We start from the raw sequence: 13,186 nt of genomic DNA on the forward strand, positions 1-13,186 counted from the left end.
ATTCAGGTTTCTCTTTTTCAGGTTTCATTCTCAGCAGAGGCGTTGTGGCTGCTTGGGTAAAACCTGTTCTTGCTGGCCACTACAAAGAGGCAAGGAAAAGGTGTGTGGAGGACTTTTTTTTAAAAAAAAATGCTTTCAGTTTTGTTTTAGCCTTCCTGATGCCTTTTTACTTTCTCAGGGTGAATCTGGAGAGCATGAAAACTTGGGTTTATCCTAAACTTTTCTATGTAATGATGAAACAAATGTAAAAAGTGCTGCTTCATCTTAAGATTCAGCCTTGAAACGGAGCTGGCAGTGCCAGGGCTGCCAAGGATGGTGCTTATCTCTGTCATTAGTAGCCCCAGACCTGACACTATTTGAGTCTTTAATGAATATCAGAAGTAAAGCTTTGCACAGCCATCACTCCCCAGGTCTGCAATGCTCTCACGCAGTGGGATGTGCATCTCTCCCACACAGAGGGAGGTGGGAACGGCTTTTGCCTGCGCAGAGGGAGTTAGAGCCATAACCCTGCGCAGCAGCATGGAGACCATCCGGTGAAGTCCCCACGCTCGCAGTCCTGCCGCTTTCCTGCACGGAAGCAGCCGTTGGAGAGGCGGGAGCCTGGGAACATGGCTGGCAGAGCTCCCTGCCGCAGGCTGCCGGGAGCCCTCCTCACCCCACAGCAATTCCACTGCCACGCCGGAGCGGCACAGCCCACGGGCACGCTGCATCATGGTCAGCCCTGGGCTTGCCGGTCAGCTGTGCTGATGCTGGGGGGATCCAGCGAGCCCTGGGAGCCTCTCGTACACCCACAGCATCTGGGCGTCCCCACGGCTGGAGTAAAACCCAACAGGGATGCTGCTGTCCTTGTCCCCATCGTGGTCCCAGGGCATGTTGCGAGGAGGAGATGGTGGCTGCACTTTCGGGGCTTTGCTGTTCGCATCCATTTGTGCCTGTTTGTGAAAGGGAGGTTCTCCAGTGGGGTCCCTATGAGCCCCTCTTTGCAGAGTGGGGTGAATTCCCAGCCATGACAGCCCTGCGCTATGGGGATGAGAGGAGCCCTTCTCACATCCCGCTCTGGTCAAGCTGACACTCAGCATGGTTCTTCATCCTACCCCTGACACCCTTTCTCTGTGCATCTCACAGCCACGATTTTCTTGTGGCCATGAGTTCAGCAGATACAGAGTTTCCTATGGGCAGCAGGAACAGACTAAAAAGGAATCAAGGAAGGTGCGTAGGGACCTGCAGTGGTGATAAGGTTGTGGGGTGCTGCAGAGCTGGTGCAGCCTGTTTGGGCAGTGTTTCCTGGGGAGCTTTCACAGCCCCTGGGACGCAGAGCTGCAGGGCATCTGGGAAAGCAATAAGCCAAGATAAGGAGAGAGAAGCGGGTCTGGAGGAAGCAATGCAACTTCTCTCCCCAAACTGAGCTGGATTCGGGGTTTTCTGGGAGCAGGGCCAAATGCTGTTTGAGTAGCAGAGGTTGCGTGGGTCCCAGTGCGTGTCCAGCCTCGGAACAGAAGAACCTTTCCCATGGCAAGCGCAGTGTGTCCGGGGGGTTGTAAGAGCTGTGGGAGACCCTGGCCCTCAGCACTCGTGCAAAATGCAGGGGGTCTGCGGGGAAAGGGACTGGGATATCTCTGCTGGGCAGGAACGGAAATATCCCAAAGGATTTCCTGCAGGCTTCCCAGCCTGGCTTCGTGGTTGACATGAGTCGCTGGTGGGGATGGGAGAACAACAAAAAGGGAGACATCAGAAATGATGGGACTGATTTTCATGGCTGAAAAAGACCCTCAACTGAAATGCTACGTTTAAGAGGAAAGGAAGGTCTTAAATCTGCTTCTCAATGGGCAGTGGGATGTCCCATGCTGCAGCAGGGATGCTGGTGAAACACTGCTACGAACCAGGGCTGAAGGAAGTTTGGAAGGACACCTCACCTGCCTGTGGTGCTGGTGGATATTCAAGACATGAGACAGGTCCTGGCATGCCGAGCGGGCACCTTCCTGCAGCAGCAACCCTTCCTCTCAACTCCCTGCACCCCCAGGTGAGGTGTGGGTCCCAGGAGATGTGTGGGGCCTGGGCAGAGCATGGGTGCCTGGTGAAGTGGGAGTCTTGGGCAGTGTTGGTCCCTGACACTGATCCTGAGTGAGATGTGGGCCCTGGGAGAAGTGTGGGGTGTCCCAGGAGAGGTGGGGGTCCCGGGTAAAGGGGGGGATTCCAGGTAAGGGGGGGGGGGGGGTGGTGGTGTCCCAGGAGAGGTGGGGGTCCATTGCTCCAGGGATCCCAAACTGTGCTGCGCACACAGGCAAAGCTGGGATCTCAGTGTCCTCATGAAAAACTGGGGTTGGGCCCCAGCTCCCTTTTGAGATTCATCCCAAAGTGACCTGCTGGGGGCCGTGGGCAGAAAAGACCCACATTTCTTTTCCAGAGATCAAATCCCAGCTGCCAAAAGCACCTCTCCTGGTGAGCACTGGGATCCCCTTCCCATATGTAGGATCCTTTGTAATTAACAGCCCATAGCTGTTAATTTGTTAATTTGCAATTACCAGCCCGTGGCAGCTCTAACGCACCCCAGAGAGGGCACCGTGCCCGGGGTGCAGAGGACCCTGCGGGGTGCTGGGGTGGGAGCTCCCAGCTCCCGGTGGGTGTCCCATCAGCAGCGGGGAGGGTGCCCAGGGGGAAGTGTGGGGTGTCACCCTTAAACTCCTCGCGGCAGCGCTGGGCAGCTTTCTGTCTGCTGGTGCGGCTGAGGGGGGGACGTGAGGGGCAGGGCAAGAGTTAACCTACCTGCTCTGCCATCCCTCTTGGCTCCACCTCGGAGACCGAGGGGAGGGAAAAAGGGAAAAAGTAGGGGGAAAAAAAAAAAAAAAAAAAAAGAAGAGGAGGAGGAAGAGGAAGAGGGCAGAGAGAAGCGCCCGGACCGCGGGCAGCCCCGGCCAGCAGCGGAGCGGCCGCCCCGTCCCACTCCCAGCATGTTCCAGTGGTGAGTGACTGCGGGGAGCGGGGACCCCCAGCCCCGCTCCTGCCCCGCTCCTGCCCCGTCTGAGACCGGGGGTCCCCTCCGCTCCCGCCGCCCGGCACCGCTGTCCCGGCGCTGCGCCCTGCCCGGAGCCGGGGGGGCTGCGAGGTCCCCTCGCCACCGGGTCCGTCCCGAGGGGTGCCCCGGGGGCGGCTGGCAGGGAAAGGGCAGCTTTGGGGGGCAGGGTGAGCATGGGGAAGGGACAAAAGGACGGCGTCTGTCCCCAGTCCGTCTGTCCCCATTGCAGGAGCGACGCTCCCCCCCGCTCCGGCTCTGCAGAGGACTCCCAGGCGAGGCTTCCCCCCCCACCTCTGGGCCGGGGTACCCCGGGGAAGGGTCTCTGGGGTGTCCGCTCCCAGCGCAAACCTCGCCCCATCCCGGGGGCACCGGGCAGGGGCTGGCGGGTCGTCCCCCCAGTTCCCCGGGGGTGCCTTTCCCAGCCCTTCCCTGCCCAGGGCTGGTTCGGGTGGTGGGGCCTGGGGGCAGCCAGACCTGCCCCGTGGGGTCCCTGTCCCACGGCAGCGCCAGCCTGGGGGCAGATGCCCACGGCGGGGCAGGGAAACTTCCAGGGTTTCGGCTCTTGCCTCTTCCCCGCCCTGTGTTTTACCGCCTTGTATTTAAACCAGGCGTCTTTTTATAAAAAAGGGACGTGTCCCCGCACACCCCGGGACTGGGGACAGACGTCGCGGGCTGGCATCCCGCTTGGCGCTTGCACCCAGCCGGCGTGGGCTGCTCTTGGAGACATTTGGGTGCTTCTGCCCAGATGTGCTCCCAGAGGAGAGCCCCTCTCCCAAGCCTTCGGCACTGCCAACAGAAAGGGCTCTATACTGGCGCTGCCTCCGCCGGCTCAGTGACTGGGTCTAATTGAGGGGCCAGAAAAATCCAAATAAATAGATAGCCCTGACCGATGAAAGAGGTTTTCATGTGGATCAAAAGCGGCTGTGTGCCTCTCCAGGGACCGGGGATGGAGAGCCCCAGCCTCCCGGGGCCTCGCCCGCCCTGCAGCATCACCACCTGAAAGGGAAACTGCCCACCCCCAATTTGGGGATTTATATTTAACCGCCGGCGGTGGTGTGGCCGTCTCACAGGGAGGCTTTTGAGCTTTTCCTGGTGGAGAAAAGGGAAGAGGAGGAGCGGGTTGGGACCTTTTCAAAGCTCTCTCGATGGCACCGACACCGGCGGTCGGTTGGCACCGGCAGGAGCCCAGCCGGGGCGCGGGGGTTGCCGCCGTTCTCGGGCCCTGCGGCGCCGGGTGCCCCGGGCTCCTGGGGACGCTGGCAGGGACAGGATGGGGGTTACGCCCCAGAGCAGGGTGCTGCGGCTCCGCAGGGTGGTTTCTCTGTGATGACAGCCAACCCGAAGCGCCTCCTGCAGAGCCGCGGTTCTTGGGGTCTCCAGAGAGCAGGACCTGGTTTCTCCCCCCTTAAGTACTTCCCAGCTGAGGAGACCACAGAGCAGAAAGGCTCGAGATCAGAAGAGACTCACACATGACTGTTAGTCTTTTGGCCCCCAAATCCTTAGTTTGATGTAGGAGTCGCCTGCAACTGTGGCTCAGGGTGCCCCCATTCCTGTCGCTTCCCTGCCAGTGGAGGGATGGGGTTTCTGCAGGGCAGGAGGTGGCCGCTGGGCTCCCGGCTCCTCCGGGACCCGGTGGTGCCTCCGTGGTTTGCAGAGTCAGACCTACAGGAAAAATCCCAAATCGATTATTGTAACAAAGCAAAAATTGCACATTGCACCGGTGAGAGATGGGAAACAGTGTCCACTGAAGGAAGGAGGAATACGTTTCTGTGCTGTTGTGTAACACGTCACCGATGTACCCAGATGTACCCAGGCTACCCAACCCTCCAGCTCTTACGAAAAGACGGAGCTCTCCCCTCAGCCCCAGGGCAGTGGCTTCTGCCTGGGCTGAAATAAAAACCCAAGGAGGGTAACGGGGGTAAGTGGCTCCGAGCAGCTTCTATCTGTGTCAGACACAGCCTGCCAAGGGTGGGACTCATCCATGCCAGTTAGCAACAGCCCTACCTATGCACATTTTAAAAAATTATATAATTTTTAAAAGTTCTATCCCTTGCTTCTGGGGAAAGTCTGGCCATCCTTCAGGCTGGGTATTTTATCGTGTTGTCCTTGGGGTGGTGGGGAGTGCAAGGATGGGATGGGATGGGATGGGATGGGAGCAAGGCTGGGGTGTCAGGATGGGGGGTGCAACTGGGCTTACTATATGGGGGTGACCGGGGTTATTTCTGCTGATGAGAGGTTTTAAACGTTGCTTGGCTGTGCAGGAGTTAAAGTCGTATTGGGACTGAAGGGTTTCTAAGAATAAGCTCAGAGCTGTGCGGCCAGGGCTGGAGAGGGTTAAGGGAATGGTGAGATCTAATCAGAACTGCTCCCTCATCAGTCTCAGATGAGTGGCCACATATAAAACCTGATGGGGAATATCTATCCATTTACCCGTAATTACTTATTTCCTTGCTTGCTCTCACAGTCCACGCTAGCGATCACAGTTTTCCCACGTAAACATGGGGCTGAAAAGTTCTTTGTGCTTGAGGGTGAAGCCAGAGACAGGAGCTCCTGGTTCCCCCAGTTCCCATTTGGGGCTCCTGCATTTCAGGGTGGCTGGAGTTCCCAAGCGCAATGCTGTCCCCGTCCTGGGAGCCTGAGGGAATACGGGGTGTCCCACCAAACAGGTGCTTTGGTGCAGCTTCTGCTCCAAAACCCCAGCAGCTTCCTGGTGGCATTGGTCACAGTCTGGCCCCCACAGCCAGGAGAGTTTCAAGGCTTTTTTTTTTTTTTTTTTTTTTTCCCCTATTTGGAAATTACTTGGGTTAAATGTTTTGGATTTCAGCCCCAAGCTCCTTTTCTGGACTATCCCAAAGTGAAGGTGTCATCTGCTTGGTAGAGATGAGGTTGGATTTTTCTGGCTCTAACAGGGAGCGGGAGGCTGAGGATTGTCCCTGATGGGTGGCACCCAGCCTGGGACGTGCTTCTGTCACCAAGAGGACAGGCGCAGGGGAGCCATGAGACCAGTGCCACATCCATCTCCTTTGGCTCCTCAGCCGAGGTCCCTGTCACCTGCCAGCAGGGAAAGAGGCTCCAGGGGCCACCAAGTACCTTGTGTGTTCCCTCCACGTGGGAGCAGCTGGAGATGGGGCTGCCCTTGGGAAGCCATTGGGACCCCAATGAGCACATGGAGCCCAGCTGCCATCACCACCACCCCCACCCCCTGCCCAGTGCTCATTTGCATGGAGAGATCGCCCAAGGCAGCTGGAGCAAGCAGGACTGTGGTGGGAGGAAATTAGTGCAGGTGTGCCAGCTGTGGAGGGGAGCCAGGGTAGCACAGGCGGGCAGTTCCTCTTCCGCATGGCAGCAGGGTGAGAAACCCACCTTTAATTGTGTGGAAAAGCAGGTTGGGGGGGTATTTGGTGCATCAGTAATCTCTGAGTGCAGCCTTCCCGCTGTCCCAAGGACTGCAGGAGGATCCCGCTCAAGCCCCTGCAAGCCCCAGGGTTTGTCCCATGAGCCAGCAGCTTCCCTGGGTGATGGGTCTGCAGCAGGGGAGAGCAGGATGGCCCCGCATGTGGCTGGGATTGATCTACCACCCCCAGTCCTCTGACACCCTGGACACGCCGATACCTGGTTAGCTGCAGGCTGGGAAAATCTGCCCACGAATCTGCAGTGACTCCGCTGTTCCTTATCACTGCAAAGCAAAGCAACGGGTCACAAGGGCTGGCCAAAACGCCCAGCAGTGCCCCCAGAAATGCTGGTTCCTGAGGTGGTTGCAGGGTTAGGGACGTCTTTTCCCCATTGAATCTTGAAGTTTGTCTCGAATGGTAATTTTTTTTGTCCTGATCTGCCATTTTGAAATGAAATGGTGATGCTTGTTTTGTGTTGACTCCTGTGGTCTTCCCGGCTCCAGTTTCACAGTGTTGTGTAACCTGTGATGCCAGTGTAGGGTCATGGGGAGCACATCTGTGTTTTCGAGCTAACACTTCCATAGAAGAGATAATTCCCTTCTGCTCTTGTCCTAAACTGCAATTTTCAAATGGCTGAAACAGGGGTTTCCCTTGGGACTTTCCTCCAAACCAGCTGCTTTTCTGAAGCTCTCATCCTGGCTTAATTTCTCTTTCTTGACCCATTTTCTTCTCGCCTGTGAACCCTTCCCAAATCTTTGCACAGATATGGGGTTACCAGATGACACCGCAGCCACCTGCCACGTGCCTTGTGCCTGTCCCTGTGGTTAAGTGTGGCCCCAGATCCACCCCACAAGTGGGATGCAGGTGGGAAGAGCGTGCGTGGAGGTGTCCCACAGCTCTTCCCACAAGGCTGCTGCCTGTCCAAAGGTGATGGGACACAGATTATGAGCATCCCGTGACCTCTGCAGGAGGTGCTTTTGCAGACAAGTCTCTTGCAGCCTGCAGTTTCCTCTCCTTAACCCCCCTGTCTCATCTCTTTAGGAAGAAGACCATCTACAAAACGGTTTGCCTCTCCTTCTTGCTGGTGATCACGGTGACAGTGCTGCAACGGGGAATGGCCCCCAGTCAGTTCATGCAGGGCCAGCAGCAGAAAGAGCTGCCTCCTCCGGAGCCCCTGAAAACACAGAAGAGAGACAACTCCTTCTCCATCACCAGCACTTTCTGGAAAAGCAAGAAGGAGAAAGCTCCTGTGAAGGAGGAGGAGAGCGTGACAGCAAAGCAAGCCAAATCCTGGGATGTCACCACTACCAACTGCTCAGCCAACCAGAACTTCAGCAAGGTGGACTGGTTCAAAGGACTGGAGCCCAACTTCCAGCAGTTCCTGCTCTATCGGCACTGCCGCTACTTCCCCATGCTGATCAATCACCCTGAGAAATGCAACGGGGATGTCTATCTGCTCATCGTGGTCAAGTCTATCATCACGCAGCACGATCGCCGTGAGGCCATTCGGAGGACCTGGGGCCAGGAGAAGGAGGTGGAGGGCAAGAGGATTAGGACACTGTTCTTGTTGGGCACAACCTCCAAGGAAGAGGAGAGAGCCAACTACCAGAAACTGCTGGATTACGAGAACCACATCTATGGAGATATCTTGCAGTGGGATTTCCTGGACAGCTTCTTCAACCTCACTCTCAAAGAGGTCCATTTCCTGAAGTGGCTGAACATCTACTGTGACAACGTCCGCTTCATCTTCAAAGGTGACGATGATGTGTTTGTGAGTCCCAGCAACATCCTGGAGTTCCTGGAGGACAAGAAGGAGGGAGAGGATCTCTTTGTGGGGGATGTCCTCTACAAAGCCAAGCCAATCCGGAAGAAGGAGAACAAGTACTACATCCCCAGCGCCCTCTACAACAAAAGCAACTACCCACCCTATGCAGGGGGGGGGGGCTTCATCATGGATGGACCCCTGGCCAAGAGGCTGCATAAGACCTCGGAAACGCTGGAGCTGTACCCCATTGACGACGTCTTCTTAGGGATGTGCTTGGAGGTCCTTAAAGTATCACCTGTTGGGCACGAGGGCTTCAAAACTTTTGGCATTGTGAAGAACAAGAACAGCAAGATGAACAAGGAGCCATGTTTTTTCCGCAGTATGTTGGTGGTTCATAAACTGCTGCCTCCAGAGTTGCTCCAAATGTGGGACTTGGTCCATAGTAACTTGACATGCTCGAGAAAACTCAACGTCCTTTAGCTCAGTCTCTCTGGAGAGCTGGGACTGGAGGGGCCAGGACAACTCATCTCTGCTCCGGGGTGGGGTGAGCCTCTGCTGGTGGCACACAAGTCCTTCGGGGGCATCTCCCTCTGGGGCAAGGAGGGCAGAGACACTGCGCTCGCGGGCAGGGTTTGTGATAGTGTTTGTTCCTGTACTGTAATGTGGTTCGCTTATCTCCAGCTGGGTTGGGGGTTGCTGAAAAAAAAGAGGAAAAAAAAGTAAGAAAAACACAACAAATCTAGCACAAAATGAAGAGAGAGAGAGAGAGAGGGTAGAGGCATTTGTGTTCTGCTTTAGGTACCACATCCACTGGAGCATGATGAACGGCGGGGTGGGGGGAAGCAGGAAGGGATGTGGCACAGGCATTTTTTTGGAGATGTTCAGGGTATGGCTATCCAGGGAAGCTGCTCCAAGGGAGTTGAGCAGTTTACAAGTGCATGAACACCCCATGACTCAAAAGTCAAGGGGATTTTATTTGTTATCTCAAATTTCTACTCCATGCAAGGTTTTAGTGACATTGACCCTGTGCGCATTGGGTTCACCCCCGCCAAAGTCCTCTCTCTGTCCCCACTATGCAGCTGGGGAATGGGCTCTCCGCCGAGGCTGGGCCTTGTCAGCCCCAAACCCTGTTAGAGTTTCAGCCAGGCAGTTGGGGGATTGGGGTCTTTGACCCTGACAGAGGGTCCCAGATGATGGTGGCTCTCAGCACCAGCCCAGGCTGTGCTTGGCTCCTCAGCCCCTCTGTGGCCTCGCTGTGCGTGCACTCAGAGGAATGCACCCAAAATTCCTCAGGGATTTGTTCCTCCTGGCAGGAAAGGGAAGGGACAAGGCAGGCTACCCTTGCCCATAGCCAGGGAAGTGGCAGAGAAATTTGGTCGGCCCCAGCTGGAGTGGCCCAGGGGCTTATCACACCAGCTTGGGTGCAGGCACCCCAGGGGCCTGCTGCAGGGAGACCCTCTCCTTGCAGCAGGGCTGCCCTGGTGGGGTAACCTCAGAGGGGGAGAACAGCCCCCAGTGACCCTGGGCATGGCTGCCTCAGGCTCAGCCCCGGTTTTGCAGCGAGCATGATGCTCCAGGACAGGCTGGCGAGCATCGGTCCTGCCGCATAACAGGGTCCAAGGGGAAGGAGGGCTGGTGTTTCGCACCACATCTGCTCCTCTCAGGGTTGTTGCAGTGTTTATTCTACAGGATGAGGCCCAGGAGCACGAAAGGGAGTAGTATCATGAGACATAGCCCTGTTTCTTTGGGCTGAAAGGGTCACTGGAGTTGTCGAGGGGAGCCCTGAGCCTGCTGCCGTGGTAGAACCCACCCCGACACAGAGACACAGGGTCACACAGGGGCCACAGATGCTATCCAGCCACCGACTGCAGACGTGAGCAAAGCCACAGGCATGTGCAAAGCCACACGTGTGCCCAGGCACTGGTGTGCCAGCTCCCAGGGACAGGCTCTGTGCACGCAGATGTCCCCATGCACAGGGCTTGGAGGCCCAGATGTCCCTGCGGGCGGGTGGACACGCACAGCCACATCCATGGCCCTGACCATGCGCAGTGAAACATGGCACATGTGCACTCGCTCTCTCTCCCTCTCTGGTGCCAGACATTGAAAGCAAAAAATTTTGACTACCTCAAAGGTCCCCCTGTGCAGTGCCTTTTTTTTTTTTCCTTTCCTTTTCTTAATGTGTTTTGGAAATGGGCCCGTTTCATTTACTCCAAGTCTGTATGTTCCCCAGGTTAGAAAACAAACAAAAAAAGGGCATAAACCAGCCAAAAAAGGCACCCTGGTGCCAAGCCACACCACTTCTCAGCAAATGTCCCTCGTCTGCTTAGATGAGATGCAAATTTGAAGAGGAGGAAGAGAAAGAGCCCCTTACTGCCCAGGGCTCGGCAGTTGGTACTGGGGCTGGCGTGATACTGTGAAATTTGATTTATGATGCACCCAGTGGCACTGTGTCCCTGGGGCAAGTGCTGGCAGCACAGGGCAGAGCCCTGAGGGCACTTTCAGTGCCCACTGGGCTTAGGCAGCACACAACACTCCTTCATTTTCCCATCCCCTCCCTCCTTCCAATGGGAGCGAGTTCAGAAATACTTTCCAAATTGACACCTCCATAATTTATGTCAGGTACAGTACATTAGGCTGTATATTTATCTGATATGCAGGGACAGCTCTTGCTCTCCATAGCAATGCGTATGGCGAGCCAGAGCTGCGTGCAGAAATCTCTCAGTGTTGCTCTTCACCTGGTGGGACCTGTACAGAGAAACCTTGTAGATTTGGTGAATATTCTAGTTTCTAAATAAAGGTTAAATGAAGAAGGAGAAGAAAAAAAACCACAAGCCCTCACCTCGTGCCTTTGCTAGCAGGTTTGTGCTGGCCAAGACAGCCTGGCTGGTTGGGAACGAAACCTGGTTATGGGCTGTAATGGCAAAACTGGGCATCTTGGGGCTGTGGCTGCCCTGCTCTGGCTTGGCACAGATTCCTTGCGGAGTCTGGCATGGTGTTTTAACAAGGGATGGCAGATAATTTTTCTCTCTTCCATGCACTCCTTCAGCTGCATTTCAAACCCAGCTAAACCTCGAATTGTCCTGGCACTCTGCAGCAAGGAGCTCCTCACCTCAGCCTCTGTGGGAAGGCCACTTGGCAGGTTTGGAAACTCACCTTTGTCAAACACCCTCTCCTCGTGGTGAAGGAGTTTGCCACCTTGCTGTCCCTTGTCACCCTCTCCATAGCAGGACCTTGCTATCTTTTTCCCCTCAACCAAAGCACCACCGCAGGGTGACACATCCCTCAGCCATAGCACAGTGGGATACACACGCACCATGGGTCAGCAGGGATGCCAGAGCAGAGTGAGCCATGGCTGCAGGGACAAACCCACATCAGGTTTGCACCTGGCTGGCCTGAAGAGGAGGAAAGACATGGATGAGCCTGTGTGTCTTGCCTCGGTGTTTGGGCATTGAGGCCTTGGTGTCTGGGGCTGGTACCCAGCTCAGCTGCTCAACAGGGTGATGGGGAGCGGAGGGGCCAGCAAAGGGTACCAGGACATGGTTCTGCTTGAGCAGGGCAAGAGGAGGCCACAAAGATGTTCGGGGGGGGGGGGGGGGAGGTGGCTGGAGCACCTCCCTTGTGAGGACAGGCTGAGAGAGCTGGGAGTGTTCAGCCTGGAGAAGAGACGGCTCCAGGGAGACCTTATAACAGCCCAGAAGGATGGGGAGGGACTCTGTCAGTGAGTGTAGTGATAGGACAAGGGGTAACGGTTTTAAACTGAAAGAGAGTAGATTTAGGTTAGATGTAAGGAAGAAATTCTTCCCTGTGAGGGTGGTGAGGCACTGGCACAGGTTGCCCAGAGAAGCTGTGGCTGCCCCCTCCATGGAAGGGCTCAAGGCCAGGTTGGACGGGTCTAGTGGAAGGTGTCCCTGCCCATGGCAGGGGGGTTGGGACTGGATGATCTTTAATGTCCCTTCCAACCCCAATAATTCTATGATATGCTGGACTTTGCAGACTGGGCCACCTGCCACCCCGACCTGCTTCCCCACAGCCCCAAAAATTTCACAGGTGGGGACAAAAGGTAAATGCTGAGCAGACACACTTGAGGATGCTCTTGCCGGTTCCCTCTCCAGTGTGACCCAGTGCTGTCTCCTCCCACTGCGGGGCTCCTTCGCAGGTTACTGGGGTGCGAGCAAACGCTCCAGCCGGGGATCCAGGGTCCCGGAGCTGGAGCATCCATGTTCCGGTGTGGGAATGGGGCTGGGCTGAGACCGACTGCAGGAGCGGGATGTGAGTTACGGCACGGAGAGGGGGCGGGAAGGATGCTGCAGCCCCCAGATCCCTTTGTTCGGGAGGGTGTGAGCGGGGGGGCTGCTCTTCGCCCGAAATCCCAGCGCCACCCCGGCCCAAGGCGGGTGAGGGGCCCCTCGGCCCCGCTGCCTCCCTCAGCCCGCGGCCGGTGCTGCCCCCTGGCGGCCGGCCCCGCCCCGCCGCCGCCCTCCGACCATTTGCCGCCGGGGCGCGCGTGGCGGCTCTAAAATGGCTGCGGGCCCAAGGGCGCGGGCGGCCCCGAGCCACGGGTGGGGGGAAACGACACCCACACCCCTCTGCAGGGCTGCGCCCCCGCGGCAGCCCTCGAGCCGAAAGCAACCGCTCCCCCTCTGCTTTAATGCAAAACATCCTATCTGTAGATCAATCCTTTTTTTTCCCTCACGGGGCTGTAGGGTGGGAATCCATACGCAGGCGGCAACACCAGCAGAGGGGCTGCAAGGACTTTTGTGTGGCAATAGAAGAAATACCGGACATTCTGCAATATGCCAGGAGGGGGGAGCTGTCTGCAACCACAGCCAGAGCTGAGGTTTAAGGTCGCTGCCTGCCCTCCCATGCCAGGCCAGGCTGGCAGAGGACCTTGGGGCAGGACAGAGGCGCTCTGTCACTTGAGCCCATGGGTACCTGTGCCCAGGGGAGGCTTGAGCCACAGCTACCCAGCCCTGTGGCCAGCACTGCCCGAGTTAAACCAAAACAGCACCCACCTGC

The 13,186-nt window shown here is 56.8% G+C and overlaps 1 protein-coding gene across 2 annotated transcripts; it reads left to right on the forward strand.

Annotated features, from left to right (window-relative positions):
• Positions 1-2,672: 2,672 nt before the first annotated feature.
• B3GNT7 (UDP-GlcNAc:betaGal beta-1,3-N-acetylglucosaminyltransferase 7) lies at positions 2,673-10,995 on the forward strand. 2 transcript variants are annotated; one of them, XM_074834566.1, is made up of 2 exons: positions 2,673-2,959; positions 7,447-10,995. In XM_074834566.1, the coding sequence occupies exons 1-2, from the start codon at positions 2,949-2,951 to the stop codon at positions 8,648-8,650; spliced, it is 1,215 nt and encodes a 404-aa protein (XP_074690667.1). In that variant the 5' UTR covers positions 2,673-2,948; the 3' UTR covers positions 8,651-10,995. The 2 variants fall into 2 exon arrangements, with proteins under 2 accessions (XP_074690667.1, XP_074690668.1); XM_074834567.1 differs by lacking the exon at positions 2,673-2,959 and adding an exon at positions 4,830-4,931.
• Positions 10,996-13,186: the final 2,191 nt, after the last annotated feature.

The sequence above is a fragment of the Strix aluco genome, chromosome 9 (genome assembly GCF_031877795.1).
Source record: "Strix aluco isolate bStrAlu1 chromosome 9, bStrAlu1.hap1, whole genome shotgun sequence".
Lineage (NCBI taxonomy): Eukaryota > Metazoa > Chordata > Aves > Strigiformes > Strigidae > Strix > Strix aluco.